Source organism: Bubalus bubalis, chromosome 12 (assembly GCF_019923935.1).
Source record: "Bubalus bubalis isolate 160015118507 breed Murrah chromosome 12, NDDB_SH_1, whole genome shotgun sequence".
Classification (NCBI taxonomy): Eukaryota; Metazoa; Chordata; class Mammalia; order Artiodactyla; family Bovidae; genus Bubalus; species Bubalus bubalis.
Window position 1 is genome coordinate 26,220,719 of NC_059168.1, and position 16,333 is coordinate 26,237,051.

At 41.8% G+C, this 16,333-nt stretch overlaps 1 protein-coding gene and 1 non-coding gene across 2 annotated transcripts in view; one reads left to right on the forward strand and one right to left on the reverse strand.

The window, feature by feature from the left end:
- SLC3A1 (solute carrier family 3 member 1) overlaps positions 1-16,333 on the forward strand; it is a 33,262-nt gene that overhangs the window by 13,317 nt on the left and 3,612 nt on the right. Inside the window, exons 5-9 of the mRNA XM_006056812.4 lie at positions 5,230-5,349; positions 7,497-7,621; positions 8,918-9,113; positions 12,674-12,841; positions 13,837-13,953. Of these exons, the coding sequence (XP_006056874.3) occupies positions 5,230-5,349; positions 7,497-7,621; positions 8,918-9,113; positions 12,674-12,841; positions 13,837-13,953 (726 nt within the window). The remainder of the gene's footprint in view (positions 1-5,229; positions 5,350-7,496; positions 7,622-8,917; positions 9,114-12,673; positions 12,842-13,836; positions 13,954-16,333) is intronic.
- Positions 6,280-6,351, reverse strand: TRNAC-ACA. The gene has a single exon. It is a non-coding gene; the product is annotated as a tRNA-Cys (tRNA).

Sequence of the window (16,333 nt, forward strand, 5' to 3'; positions counted from 1 at the left end):
GGAAGAGTGGGTGTGTATGTGGGGGGGTCTCAGTTGTGTAGAGTTTGAGCTCTCTGTGAGACATCCAGGTGTTCCGTGGGTAGCTGGCTAGAATGCAATGGAGCTCAGAGGAAGGTCTGGTTCAGAGATAAAACTCTGGGACTTGTTGCCATGTGGACAGTGCCCACAGAGGTCAGGCAGGTAATATCAGTGAGCGAACTGGGCTGGCTGAGGTGAACCAAAGGGCCATTTGTCATTTATCTTGAGGGGGTTGTTGTCATGTGGGGATGATGGCCAGATGTAGCAGGTCCTCCCAACTAAAAAAATTATAGTAAAGGAAGGCCACATAACAAATGGAGTACCATCTGAGCCACCAGGGAAGCCTGTAAGGGCACCACACAGTTCCAATTACGATGTACCACTTGTCGTATGACCTTGATCAAGACGCATCATCTCTCTGTGTCTCAATTCCCCTGATGGTAAAATGGGAACAATAATGGTACATGCCTTGTGGGGTCGTTTGGGGATTAAGTGGTTTAACCTTTGTAAAGCACTTAGGATAGTGTGGTGCTTATTATATATGTAAGGGGTCCCCAGCCTCCAGGATCTAATGCCTGATGATCTGAGGTAGAGCTGGTGTAATAATAATAATAATAGAAATAAAATGCACAATAAGTATAATGAGCTTGAATCGTCCCAAAACCATCCTCCCACCCACAACCCCTGTCCATAGAAAAATTGTCTTCCGTGAAACTGGTCCCTGGTGTCAAAAATGGCTGGTACTTGTTAAATAATCAATAAGTGATAGATAAATGAGTCAATACTGTTGTGAAATGAAATGAACAGAGGGTGTAAGATGGAGGCCCAAGGAGTATGAATATTTAAAGGACTGTTGAGCGGACAGAGAAGTCACAAACCAGGAGCGTGGTATCCTGGATCTAAGTCCTATGAGTATTTCTAGATGACAGGGTTAGTCTATGTTGTCAAACACGGCAGAGAGGTCAGGTATAAGCTTCCTGGGTAGCTCAGCTGGTAAAGAATTAACCTGCAATGCAGGAGACCTGGGTTTGATTCCTGGGTTGGAAAGTTCCCCTGGAGAAAGGATAGGCTACCCACTCCAGTATTCTTGGGCTTTCCTGGTGGCTCAAACAGTAAAGAATGCACCTGCAATGTGGGAGACCTGGGTTTGATCCCTGGGTTGGGAAGATCCCCTGGAGGAGGGCACAGCAATCCACTCCCGTATTTTTGCCTGGAGAATCCCATGGACAGAGGAGCCTGGCAGGCTACAGTCCATGGGATCACAAAGAATCAGACACGAATGAACGACTAAGCACAGCACAAAGACCACATCAGTTGACTCTGGCAGCAGTACCTCATTTAATCCTCGCAGAATTCCCGTAAGGCAGGTATTATTTTATTGATGAGGAAACCAAGGTTTTGGAGGTCATGCATATAACCTAAGTCATGCAGCTGGATAGTGGGGGAGATGGGACAGTCCCTTATGGGTCAGATTCTGGAGCCTGTGATTTATGTCCTGCTTCTGGAAGAGTCAGCAGAGAATTTTACCCAGATTTCTGAAGACCAGTAGGGCTGGCTTGCCTTCCTTGCTTATAAGCAGAGGATATGGTTTTCTCTCTGTCTTTCTGAAATATCCTATGCTTTCTCATTCTTTCTTGAGACGGATGACCTGGGGTATATGTCATTATCAAGAGGATGTCTTATATATCATCATGTGTAACAGCAGAGCCTTTCTTTGTCCCAAACCTTTCATTTTACGTAAATGGATCCAGTAATGTCAGTCACCTCAAAAGGAAAGATTTGCCTCAAGGTTTTGAACTAATTCCTTTTTCACTCAGAGGAGCGAGTTGTTTAAGGAGAAAAGAATGTAGACATGTCTGGTGGAAAAACCAGGGCTGCGTGATGTCATGGGAGTTAGTTAGAAATTGGAGACACAATGTACTGTCCCTAGAGTCCCATGGTCCCTACATGGGTCACCCAGACCTGGGGAACTAGGCTCTGTGCCCATTTTTGCATCCAGCACACTAGGGGAGCTTAATTGGCATAAAGAGATGGTTAACTAAGGAGATCCAACCAGTCCATTCTGAAGGAGATCAGCCCTGAGATTTCTTTGGAAGGACTGATGCTAAAGCTGAAACTCCAGTACTTTGGCCACCTCATGCAAAGCGTTGACTCATTGGAAAAGACTCTGATGCTGGGAGGGACTGGGGGCAGGAGGAGAAGGGGACAATAGAGGATGAGATGGCTGGATGGCATCGCCGACTCGATGGACGTGAGTCTGAGTGAACTCCGGGAGTTGGTGATGGACAGGGAGGCCTGGCGTGCTGCGATTCATGGGGTCGCAAAGAGTCGGACACGACTGAGAGACTGAACTTATACTTAACCATTAAAATCTGGAATTCTCTTTTTTTAGCTGGTTGAGAATAAATAGCACAATGAAAATATTTTTCAAGAGCCATTTAGCAAATTTTAGATTATCTGGGCGAAGACCTCAGCATGTAAAATGCCTCTCAAAATGGATACATGTATATGTATGGCCGAATCTCTTTGCGTCCACCGGAAATGATCCTAGCATTGTTAATTCGCTATACTCCAGTATAAAATAAAAAGTTTAATAAAAAAATTAAAAAAAAGACTTTCAAAAACAAGCATCCGGCTTTTTTAGTTTTGTCTCATCAAACAATGATAACATCTCTTACCAGACTACAGTGAAAATCCCTGCCAGGGCCATATGCCTATGCTGAGGTCCGTGTTTCTCATTCTCTAACGTCGGCTCGGTAGCTAGCAATGCTGCGATCCCCAGAGTGAATGAGGACCTCATGAAGAGAATGAATAGCTTTATTCTCGGAAATCAGTGCTCCAAAGGTTAATGTTTACAACTGCATGGCGTTTAATGTTTTTCTACATTCTTGTCAGAGTCCGCTTGGGTGGATTAGTTATTTGCGCCCCACCCCGATTCTCTTCCATTGTTCTCGCTTGTTAAGAACAGCGCCACCTAGGGGTGGACCCCGGTTGTACGGGATCTGAAGGTTATAAAAACTTGGGGCTTTTTTAAAGTTTAAACTTTTTATTTCATATTGGAGTATAGCTGATTAACAATATTTTAATAGTTTCAGGTGAACAGTGAAGGAATTCACCCATACATATACATGTATCCATCCTCCAAACTTGGGGGCTTTTTTAAAATAAAAAGAGTATAAAATTAGGTACAGGGGAAAAAAAAAAAAGTGGTTATTTAGAATGAAAAATGAATGTGAGTAGAAAGGGGGCCATGCAGTGAAGGGTCCTAAAACTTAAGCCTGGTTAGCTTCATGCTAAGTGGGTCCTTAGAGCCACTATGGATCCTGTTCTGTGAATGAGGTGCCTTCCTATCTGGGGCTTCTTTAACTGAATCTTAACTGCCTTCACTTCCTGCCATCCTGCTGCACTGACCTCCCTGGCAAGTCCTGCTGTGTCACCCTTGTGTTACCCTGCTCCTCTCCTTGAAAGATTTATCGTGTCTGTGACTTAAGCATTTTTGCATTAATATTTGTCTAGCTGAGGATTCTTAAAAAAAACCCATGAGACCTAGGATTGTGTCTGGGTTGTGTTGTATTTTGCACGTGGTTCTAGTTCCAAGGCCTATAGCTAAGTGCCTGGTCCCTAGCTGGAACCCAAATACTTACTGAATGAATGAATTTGTGAAGAAGGATGCTAGTAAGAATAGATTTGTGGGTCTTGTACCCCAAAGAGAAATTCCACTGGGTAGGGCCAGCTTAAGGGCACTTGGGTCAGCTATGTTCAAAATGAGGCTTGTCAGCAGCAGAGTCTGTTCTTAGATTCGAAAAGTTTAAGCTTTGCCATTCAAAATTTCACCTTAAACGGACGGACATCAGCCTTGCATTCAGCCTAGAGAAACCTTTGGGAGCCTTGACCTGCAGCCTCAAGAGGCCCCATATGCCCATGTAGATACAAGAAAGACACTTTGAATCTAGCAAGTGATTTTGGGGACAGTCCTTATTTGAGGTCTATAGCTCTGTTCCCCTCACTAGGTGAAAATTGGCTTCTTCACTCCAGTACCTTAAGTTACAGGTGGTTCTGCTCTAATGTGATGGAGTGGGTTGCCATTTCCTTCTCCAAATATGATGTACACATTCCTGTAGAAACTTCCCTTTGGCAAGGATTGAGCTGAAAGGAGAACAGGGAGAGCTCTTGTTCCTTTGCAGAAGGGTGTCTTTCGGTGGGTGCAGGCGTCGGCCCAGCTGGGAGGGGTTGGCAGGGGGAGGGGAACTGAGACCAGGCCCTCTGCTTTTCAAGGTCACCTGGTCTTCTTAACTGTCCCCATACAGGCCAAGTCATCCTCTGCCTCCATGCTTGACTCATGCTGTCCCAAAACAGTCCCGAATATTCTTCTAGGCTTACTCTCTGATGGTATCTCAAGCCAAGCTCTAGCTTTTCCTTGCCTTAAGGCAGGAAACACATGGCTGTGCCCACCCATGTTAACTTACATCTTCTTGGTGCTCCAACAGTCATGCAGACCGAGGAAGCTGCTCTCATGATGCTGAACCATGTCCTGCCTTGTGTTAGGTAACCCTCTCGCGTGTCCCCAGATACTGTGTAGATGCCTCAAAGCCAGGGAACTGGCTGTACTTCTCTGATGTCCCAACAGTATTATACCATCTTTGACTCATTTGGGGTTGATTCTTTCATTCCTCGACCTGTTCACTAAATAACAACTGCTGGGTCAGTGGCAGGGGAAGCAGACATGAAAGCTGCAGTCTTTCCCTCCAAAATGTCCCAGTCTGGTGGAAGAGCCTTCATGACTGGCTGCTTAATTGGTTATTTTCTGTCAGTTTGGAGTGACTTCTAAGGAACGGAGCATGGTGGAGATAAGCTATGTATCCGGTGTCTCCTGAGTCCTATCTTTCATTGTGGTTTCAGTGTCTCCTGAGTCCCATGTTTCATTGTGGTTTCATTCTTTCATTTCCAATGGAGTCTAAACTTTGGGAACATGCTCATAGCATCAGTTACATATGTAACATTCTGAATTCAAATATGAGGGAAGAATAGGAGCCCATAAATAGTTATTCCAAAGTTCATGAGGCTCAGACACTGCTGTGTTAAATAGATACTTTTATATGTGGAGGTGACTGTTTTATGATGGAAAGTCACTAACAGACAAGACTTTTATTAAACCTTATGACAACAATGTGTTATTGATATAACCAAGTGTTTTTGCTTCTTCCTGTTTAGGAAATTATACAGTTCTGGCTCTCAAAGGGTGTTGATGGCTTTAGTTTCGATGCTCTTCAATTTCTTCTAGAAGCAAAGCATCTGAGAGATGAGGCCCAAGTGAATAAGACCCAAATCCCGGTAAAGTTTTAAACATATTAATATATGTATACATGGTTTTAATATATATTATAAAATAAGTAAAAAAAATATAAATATATATTTATAAATATATATGTACTTATTTATATTTTTTTCTTTTCTGAAAATGTTATCAGAGTATTTTTTTTTTTAGCCTGAGACACCACTTACCAGAGGTGAGTTCTGTTCTGCCTAAGTGCTTTGAATCATTTTCTTTAGGAAACACAGGAGTTTCAAATGCATGCGACTAGATATTTCCTTCTACTGGTTCCCTCCAGAGTGATCTTTACAGATCACTTTCTGAGGGCATGGGCAGTGTGGACTCCACCAAGGGCCATAACTCTGTGATTTCTGTCACTGACTCAAGCTCAAGGGAGGTGGCTTAAACTCCCCAGGTGCTTTTGCAGTCATTAAAGCCACATGTAAGCAGAAGGGAAAGGAAATAACACTTGCTGAGCATCAGTTGTATGCTATATGCTCTTTCCATTTAACTCTCTCAACATTTTGTGAGGTTTCATGATCCCCATTTAGCGAATCTTAGAGGAATTAATTTATCAGGGTGACACAGGTGATAAATGGGATTACCAAACAAACCTATCTGCAACAGAATTTGGGCTTTTTGTGCTTTCACACCAGTGGTTCTCAACCTTCCCCCCTCCCATGTCACACATGAGACATAGTAATAATCACATGCCACTCTCATCCCTGTAGTTGACCACCATGCTACAGTCAGGCTGTTTTCAGTGGCAAGTAGATAGCAGTCCCAAAATGCATTTCAAAATAACAGATTAGTATATTTATACAAGAGTATGTAAAAATGTGTCCGACTCTTTGCGACCCCATAGACTGTAGCCTACCAGGCTCCTCTGTCCATGGGATTTTCCAGGCAAGAGTAGTGGAGTGGATTGCCATTTCCTTCTCCAGGGGATATTCCCAACCCAGGGCTTGAACCTGGGTCTCCTGCATTGTAGACAGACGCTTTACCATCTGAGCCACCAGGGAAGTCCATGTAAAAATGAATTAATAGTGACACAAAGCAATATGGGTCAATCTTAGTGATATAATGTGTAGCAAAAAAATCTAAATTATGTATAACATGATGCCCCTTTTAGAAAGTAAAATTCATATGGTTATCAACTTGATAATCTTATCTGAGTAATAAAGGGAAGCTGGCCATTCATGGGCTAATTATGAGACCATGTCATGAACCAAGGTTATGACTAAGCCATTTTTTTTTTTTTCGCATGTGATTTCCAGTAGAAAGGAAAAATGAAGGGGAAAAAAAGGTTGTATGTTAGCCAGCTGTCCCAAAGAGAAGCGTTTATACTTGGAGAAGAAATTCCAGAATAACCTTGCTAATTATAATATGTCGGAAGATAGGCATATGCGTCCACTGAAGACAAATGACCAGAACAATGGATTTTGTGTACTACCCAAGAAAAACTTAAAGGACATGTAACTTCCAAAGATATTGGAGATTTCAAAAAACTTCACTTGATCTAGCAAGAGAAAATCACTTACAAAAAGGGGTCCACTGAATGGATGGCAACTCATGGACTGTCTAGCCTGTTCATGTCCTAACCCAGGACTTATAACCTGAGCTTGTATGAGACAATCTTTTACTTTGATTCTAGAAGATTATTGTAAGCCTTGAAAAGCACAAAATCAGTATCAGGAAAAATTATTGAAACCCTGAGAAAGTATAACTGTAAGAATAAAGGACAAAAGTGGTAAAAAACCAAATTTAAATGCATGGTATTAATAATTTTGTGAGCAGATAAAGTACAAATGTAATAATGTACTCTAATCATTAAGATAATTTTTTTGTTTGCCTTTAAAAATGTGGAGCATTTGGGACAATAAAATGTTTAGGAAGATTTTGTTAAATACATTTGTAATCACTGTTTAGCTGTTTGGTAAAATTTAACTTGTTTACTAGATTTACAGTTAATAAGTTAAGCACAAAATGAAACACTAATAATATTGAGTGTTCTCCGTGAACAAAATCCCTTGAGCAGTGGAAGACTTAGGGCCATCTTTAAGCATGTGTGTTTTGGTCTGAGTCCTTTGAAGAGACAGTCCACACGAGGCCACTATGGGCATTTGGCATGTGACATTATGGTAACCATGCTGTCCTGTTTTCAAAGGACACGATCACTCACTACTCGCAGCTGCACCATGACTTCACCACCACACAGGTGGGAATGCACGACATTGTCCGCAGCTTCCGGCAGACCATGAATCAATACAGCAGGGAGCCAGGGCGATACAGGTAACCACAGGCACGGCGTGTGATCTGCACTTTATCCCTCACAATCACGCATCCTCAAGAGGTTCCAGTTACAATTTAACAAACCGTGTAATTACAGTGCATCATAACTCGGTTACGCTAGGGCCTGGTATAGTCTCTCATGTTGCTTAACTTTGCTGATTTAGTTTCTTCTTTTGTAAAGCGATGCTAGTCACAATATGTATTTATAGGAATTTTGTGAAAATTAATTAAAAGATAATATATTATCTAAAGGTTAGTCTTTATTATTTATCATTTGCCCTGTTAGTGTGCAAATGTTCCAGCTAAGCTGTTAATAGATCACGGAACACAACTTTGGAATCAGGTGGGGCTGAGGTGGAGTCCTCAGGCATAATAGCTATGCCACCTTGAGCTGGCATAAGGTTAGTTAACCTAAGTCTCAGTTTTCTCATCAACTAAAAAGTGGTAACTGACAGCCATATAAGGTTGTGAGATTACATGAGATGTCTGTGAAGCACTTAAAACGATGCCTGGCACATAATAAACACTCAGTGAACTTAACTCTTGTAGTGTTTATATTGATTACCCAACAGAATCAATGGAAAAGGAGTTCAAGAAACTTCTCCTTGAAGTAGGTTCTCTGATAACTGTCCCTGTTTTACAGATGAGGAGACTGAGACTCTGGGCATACAGGTAATGGTCACACAGGCAGTGATCAGAGAGATGAGATTGGAACTGAAACACCCCAGCTCCGGATACTGTGTACTTATCCATTCAATGTAATGTCTCGAACAGCTAAAGCCAGCATTGATGTGGGTCATTTCAGGCAAATATGTGTTCCCTGAAGAGTGTCTGCTTTCCAGCAACTGACAGTGCACCCCAATAATAAAGTGAGACTTTACAGGGATTCAGATACAAGGGGAAGTTTTTTGGGTGAGCCCCCCTTACCTTATATGCAGGCATATACTGTATGTTCTAAGTGCAGTGATGAGAATTACTAAAGAAAAGTCTTCCTGGAAGTTACTGAGTTTCATTTAGATTTAGAAAGAAAATAACAGTATTGATTGAGATCCAAATGTGTTTCTTTTAGACATGACTTAGTATTAGGCTAGTCTTTCGGTTTAATGTGTTGAGAAATTGCCAGTTGACCCAGCGTGCCATTTCTTGTGCGTTGGCTTGATTCTGCTTCCTTAGTAAGCCCTAGCTGACATGGTCAAATAGCACGCATTCATTCCCATCCTGTCCATGAGGCATAGCAGCTGCGCTTTCCCAGTCTCCTCACAGACCCTGATGACACTGTACTTCTCACTATTACAGGTTCATGGGGACTGAAGCCCATGGAGAGAGCATCACCAAGACCATGGTGTACTATGGGTTGCCTTTTATCCAAGAAGCAGATTTCCCCTTCAACAGTTACCTCAGTAAACTAGACAAGCCTTCTGACAACAGTGTGTCTGAGGTTATCACATCCTGGATGGAAAACATGCCAGAAGGAAAATGGCCTAATTGGATGGTAAGTCCTTATGCCCAGCTCAGCACAGGGTGCTGGTGTGCTCACTGCATAGTCATCTCTGAAACAAGGGGCGCATGTCTGTAAGTGACCTTCTCCTTCCCCTCAGTTTGTGACGGTTTAGTGAGCTAGGCCCATCCCAGCTCCTGACCAGATTCTTGTCATTCTTCACTCTTTTCCTTCTGGTTCTCAGATCAGATAATCTCAACCGATCTGTCCCATTTGCTGACTCCTTGGCTAGTTCAAACTTGTCCAGCCCTTCCAGTGAACTTTTCACTTATTGTATTTATTAACTAAAATTTCAATTTGGTTCATTTTCATGATTTCTCTTTATTGACAGTATCTATCTGATAAAGCATTGTTCTCGTACTTTTAAGTATGAGATATGGTAATGTAGATATGGTTTACATTTTTGAACACACACATACGAGTGGAGTTAAAGTCATTATCCACTAAGGCCATACCTCCCTGGTTCTTTGCATGTCTTGTATTCTTTTATTGGTTGTTGAAAACTGGATGTTTCAATGTAGAGATTTTGAAAATCACATTCTCCCCTTCCCCAGTGTTTGTTTCTTCATTGACTTTCATGGATTAATTCTGTAAAAATCTGTGTTATTTGTCATGTGCGGCCACTGAAGTCTCTGCTTGGTCACTAATGATTGTTAAGATTCCTTAGAAGCCTTGAACCAGTGTCTCCCAGCATTCGCTGAGGGGCTGTTAGTGGAGCGGGGGAGGGAGGGATGCTTTCAACACTCCTGCAGGCAGCTTACAACTTTGCCTTGGTCTCTACTCTCCTCTCACGAGAGCTTCAGGGTTGGCCAACAGGGAGAGATTAGAGTTTCCCTGGGCACCTGTGCACGTGTGCAGGCTACTAGATTCCAGGAAAACATCAGAGCCTTTCAAAGCCCGTTATGGTCATCTCATTTCCAACTTTTAAGTTTTTCTGGTCAGTCTCTGTTTGGCCCAGGTTGGTAACCCCACCACTGGCAAGTAATCAATTGTTTTTGGCATATGCCTTCCAGATAAGATGATTTGCATACTCAGCTCTGAGTCAGAGCAGATAAAGAAAAAAAAATCCATCCAAAAGTGAGCTGCTGAAAAGGTTAAATAGTGATAGTTCTTTAGAGATGGAGCTTTTGATGACTTTATTCTGGTCCTCCAGAGCTTACTAGGCTGTTGATTTTTACAGTTACTGTTGGTTTTCAAGGCTGTCTTGAATCTGAGGGGAAGGGCATGAGATTAGGGCCAGTTAAAATGACACAAATCTTAACTATTCTTACTGAGACCCAGCTGTTCTTCTTGAATACTCCTTTGATTGCTTGTAAGCCTTTCATTTTCAAATTCCGAAAAAGTAGATTTTTTTTTTTTTTTTTTGCCACCATTCTCCTTGCTTTCACGTTAGAGATTTTGGTGGTCCTTACTCTACCATTCCAGAAGTGCCTCTCTATACACATTTTGTAACGGAGTTTTAGCACTTGGTTTTTTCATATGCTGAAAGTCTCAGATATCACTGGCCTGTGAGAGGCCCTAATCTCTGCACATTGCTGATCTTGATTTCAGTTCTGAAAAAGGCAAAGTGCTCTAGGTCCAGAAGACTTGAGAAATCACAGGGTTCCTTGTCAGATGCTTTTGCGATAATGAAAATAATGAACAGTGGCGAAGTGAAGTGAAGTGAAGTCGCTCAGTCATGTCCGACTCTTCGCAACCCCATGGACTGTAGCCTACCAGGCTCCTCAGTCCATGGGATTTTCCAGGCAAGAGTACGGGAGTGGGTTGCCCTTTCCTTCTCCAGGGGATCTTCCTGAGCCAGGGATTGAACCTGGGTCTCCCGCATTGTAGGCAGACGCTTTACCGTCTGAGCAGAACCAGTCTAATTGTAAAACAGTATTACACTTAAGAGACCATCCAACCGGCCACCGTTCGCCATCCTCCAATGGATACTGTGGCCATGCAGTATCACACAGGAAGACCAGGTGTGCAAAAGAGTGAGGCTGGAATTCTTAGCTCCCATCTTGTCCTGAAGAATCCTGGATAAGCCCCCAAGATGAAAGGTTGTTGTTGAACCACGTAAAGACACTGGGATTCTCGGCCTCTAGAGAACAATTCAATCCGGGGCCAGAGACGAGGCTTGACCGCTCAGAGCTTTTGTGTAATAAAGTTTTATTAAAATATAAAGGAGATAGAGAAAGCTTCTGACATAGACATCAGAAGCGGGCAGAAAGAGTACCCCTAAAATTAGTAACCTAATTTTCTGGCCATAAAAAAAGAAAAATACTTTACAATGGTCTATAGAAAGGTAATTGTAAAGAGAGTTTTAGTAGATCTAAAGAAAAAAAAAAAAAAAGGCAAACTTCCTTTTTTTGCTGAATTATAATGACTAAGTTCCTATTTTTAGACTCAAGTTCAAAGGCTGGTTTTGTGCTATAACCCTGACCTGAATAAATGACGCAGTTTCTCAGAGCCTGTGTCATCATTTGGGAAATGGAGATAACAGTACCCAACAGGACTGCAGTGAAGGACTAAATAAAATATAACGCAGGTGTGAAAGTACTTGTAGACAGCAAGTGCCATGCTTGGCTTACGCACGAGATTTGAGTTGTGGTTTATGCAAAGATTTGTTAAAACATGTAATTAGAACATTTAACAAAGAAATGGGCCTTCCCTGGGGGCTCAGTTGGTAGAGTCCCCCTGCAAGGCAGGAGACCCGGGTTCAGTCCCTGGGTCCAGAAGATCCCCTTGGAGAAGGAAATGGCAACGCACTTCAGTATTCTTGCCTGGGAAATCCCATGAACAGAGCATCCTCGTGGGCTACAGTCATTGTCGCAAGAGTCAGATACGACTTAGTGACTAAACCACCAACAAAGAAATATATTAAATTGAAAACCCCGTAAAATTTTTCTTATATTTTAAAAATAGAAGTTGATTTAACTTTTTAAATTTCTTTTGAAAAGTTCAAAAATCTCACACATATACAGGGACACATCAGAAGGCTTCTTCTCACCCCCGTCCCTCCCTGTCTCACCCCATCCCTCCCCCTCTCACCCCTGTTCTTCCCCCCCACCTCTGTCCCACCCCTGTCCCTCCCCGATCCACCCCGTCCCTCCCCATCTCACCCCTGTCCCTCCCCGATCCACCCCGTCCCTCCCCATCTCACCCCTGTCCCTCCCCGATCCACCCCGTCCCTCCCCGTCTCACCCCTCTCCCTCCCCCTCTCACCCCTGTCCCTCCCCCTCTCACCCCTGTCCCTCCACCTGTTCCTCCTCAGGGGGAAACATATTTCCTTTCCTGTTAGTATTCTCTTATCCAAATGTGTGAAAATATTAATAGGTACGTAATAAATTACGTCTTATTGGCAGTTTCATCGTGAAGTAAAGGGTTACCATCATCTTGTTGATCACAATTTTACAGCCAAGGAGCAGGGTTAGGGCTCAAATTCATGTGTGCTGATACAAGGTACCCATGGTTAACCATGTTTTTCTGCCTGGTGAACTTTTTGTGAAACGGTATATCTTCCAGATAACTCTATATAGAGCACTTAAAAAAAAAAAGTATCTGCCTTTCAGACTGGTGGACCAGACAGTGTCCGGCTGACTTCTCGTCTGGGAGAGAAATATGTCAACATCATGAACATGCTTGTTTTCACACTGCCTGGAACTCCCATAACTTACTATGGGGAAGAAATAGGAATGAGAAACATTTTAGCTGCAAATCTCAATGAAACCTATGATGCTGTAAGTTAATATAACTTAACCATGCACCATACCTCATTTTTTTGCCAGATCAAAGAATTTACTCTTCTGCCACCAAAATCATGATTACTTAGCTTTTGTTTCTTACTGTTAGGCAGTGATAATTTTTCAGCTTTCTTGATTGGAGAGCTTGTCAGAAAGCTCCCTGAGCCACACAAGTGAGTTTTTCCCGTAGAGCCCAGCATCTGCATTTCGAAGATATTTTCTAGCCAATTCTCAGGCGAACTAAGATTTAAGAAGCCCTGTTTTGAGTTTGGAATATTATTCATTGCCTTCTACCTGAAACATGGAGTTAAGAACACCAATTATAGTGCTTGTCTGTATTGCTAGATCTGGCTTGGCCATAGCACAAAGAGTCTTCCTTTTATGTTAACAAACGTTATGTACAACCTTAGGCCTGAGTAGTTTAAATTTTCTTTTTGTTTGAGGCTATGGATTTCACAATTATGTTGCTAAGCAGATAAATGATCTTGAACCTGTAATTTGTATGGTTAGCTTTAAATTGTGAGATCCAATTTCCCTAATATTTGGTCAAAATGAAACCTTTTCTATTTAAGCCCCTAAATTTGTGTGTGCTCATGCAACGACCAGGTTAAAAGGATATAATCTAGGCCTACTTGTACACGGCTGTATACTGGAGGCCATCATTGCTGTATCACAGCAGAATGAGTCTGCAAATGGCACGTTTTGAAATCCGACATTATTCAATTTTAGGGAAAACCAGCAAAGATTCCAAGCATGTACTGATGTTCAGTTAGTAGGTTATTCACACTCAAGATGTCCTTAACTGTTTTCCAATAAAGTGTAAAGCTGGTTTTAAGTACTGACTGTTAAAGCCTTTTCCTTATGAATGCTAATGAATTTGAGTACTAGCTGAGAAATTAGGGAACTAAATACTTATTACTAATAAATCATGGCCAAATTACATTCCTTTTAATAACCAGATAACTGTTTTTTTCTTTATGGTCTTGATATAGGGTACTCTTTTCTCAAAGTCACCAATGCAGTGGGACAACAGCTCAAATGCTGGTTTTTCTGAAGGCAATCATACCTGGTTACCCACCAGTTCAGACTACCATACTGTGAATGTTGATGTAAGTATCCATGAAAATTTTATGCTGACTCCAGAAACAGGAAATGAGTTTCTGTTGCTGACAACATACACTCACCTTGAGTTGTCCAAAACCTTAACTGGTGTACTTTAAATCAATCACATAGGCTTCTTTTGTAGTTTTCATTTTTAAGGAGTTTGCAAGTCATGTTTTTGTGAAAATATGAAGTGGTGCACAAGCATTATCAGAATAGTATACAACGCATCCTTGGAATGATTCTGAGGTATGAAATATTAAGGACATTTTATGGAGGTCTTTAAGCAAGCCAGCTATCCTTTCTCCTTTCCTGTCTCTCCAAAGGAAGGAAGGAAAGTAGATCAATCAATCTAGGGTAAGATTCTTGAGAGGAAGGCTGTTTACCTACAGAAACTAAAGACGTGAATTATCCCTAGAAGTAGCTGCTCTGGAAAAGCGTACCCTCCAGCTTTTGCCTTTACTGTTTTCTGTTCTCATGGTGATTGAATCTGCCAAGTTCAGCAAACAAATTTCTTAAACAGGAATGCATTAATTCCAGCAAAGAGCCAAACACATTTCCTCAGATCAGAAAAATGTGAAATAGATTCAGGTGTTTTTATGGGAAAACACACTCTAAACTACTTCAGTGGAAGAGAAATTATTGGCATCATGTGAGGATACAAGTTTTATAGCATCTACTAAGTATTTTGAAAACACTCCCCAGATTATTCTGACATAGAACTTCAAGTAAACCCTCCTGTTCCCACAACTTACGGCTCCAAGCACCGCAGGGATAACTTTGTAGGTAGGTCCGTGAGACACAAAATCTGTATTTTAACATTTGTGTTTTGGATTAAGTATACTTACTGATTTTCACTATGTCCAAATGTCCAGAATACTCCCATAGGCCAATTTGATTCTGATATGTAAGAAATCTTACGTAAAAATGTACACCAGCACAGATGGGAAAACGTAAATGCAAATTACATTAATGGTCAGATTAGTCAAGTCTTTAAAATGATCATGAGTCATGCTTGGGGTGATGCTATATCATAATCAAGGTGACCAGAAGTCTCAGGGAATGCCATTTTAATGAAACACCTCCATAAGAGCCCTAGAATAAGGTGAGAATTTAATTTATAGAAGATAGAAAGTAAAAGTAAGATTACAGAGAAACAAGAGCACAGAAACCAGTCAAAATATTACTCAGGAGCAAACAGCACTGACAGGTACAGGTGAGAGCACTGCAGGAATGTTCCTGCACCTCCGTAACTGGCTGCCCAAGAACCTGCCTGAGGAGAAAAACCCAGGGCCTGATTGGTCATCAGACTTTCGCTGAATGAGTAGAGCAAAGCCTGAGATAGCGTTAAACTTCTACAAACACAGAAGAAAGAAAAGCAGCAGAAGAAAAGCCAGTTCAAGTGATGTCCCTGGGAGGATTCACTGAGGAGTGATCTCAGAAATAAGCGCTTTTACTCCTCAATTCACAGAGGCCTTAAAAGGAGGGCAGGACCCTAGGTTTGATTACTTTTAAGCAGGAAAAGAACCCCCACACCCCCAAAGACAAACCAGACCTACCTCCAACGTGGTTTTTTGCAGTTACTGCTGCTGCTGCTAAGTCGCTTCAGTCGTGTCCGACTCTGTGCGACCCCATGGACGGCAGCCCACCAGGCTCCCCCGTCCCTGGGATTCTCCAGGCAAGAACACTGGAGTGGGTTGCCATTTCCTTCTCCAATGCATGAAAGTGAAAAGTGAAAGTGAAGTCGCTCAGTCGTGTCCGACTCTTAGTGACCCCATGGACTGCAGCCTACCAGGCTCCTCCGTCCACGGGATTTTCCAGGCAAGAATACTGGAGTGGGGTGCCATCGCCTTCTCCACATTGCAGTTACCAGAGACAGGCAACTGAAGACAGGCAAACATGAAGTATCAAATACAAAAGTCAATGAATCACCAAAAATCACACTACATTTGAGAACAATTAAGACTGTGAGAAGCACTAAGAAAACACTGAAGAAAGCAGAGAAAATAACGACATAAGACTTCATTACTAATAAAATTGCCCCTTCCCTGGTAGGTTATTTTGTGTAGTCCCTTAACTCTCTTAAAGAAGTGATTTGATATCTTAGAAATGTAAAAATATTGTCAAAATAAACAATAAAATAGAGATTCTAATTACTGTGCTGGAAAACTGACGCAAGATTTTTTCCCAGGGTGTACTATAGAAAGGCAAAGAAGTTTTTTTTTAAACACAACATGACTATTTTAATACACAACCAAAATATAAAACACCATAAATGAAATGATGGCAAATGGATGGCAATAAAAGATAGTATTTATTTGTAAATGATTAACATCCTTAGTCATAAAAGAGTTGTTAGAGCTAGTTACAAAGATATTGATATTCCAA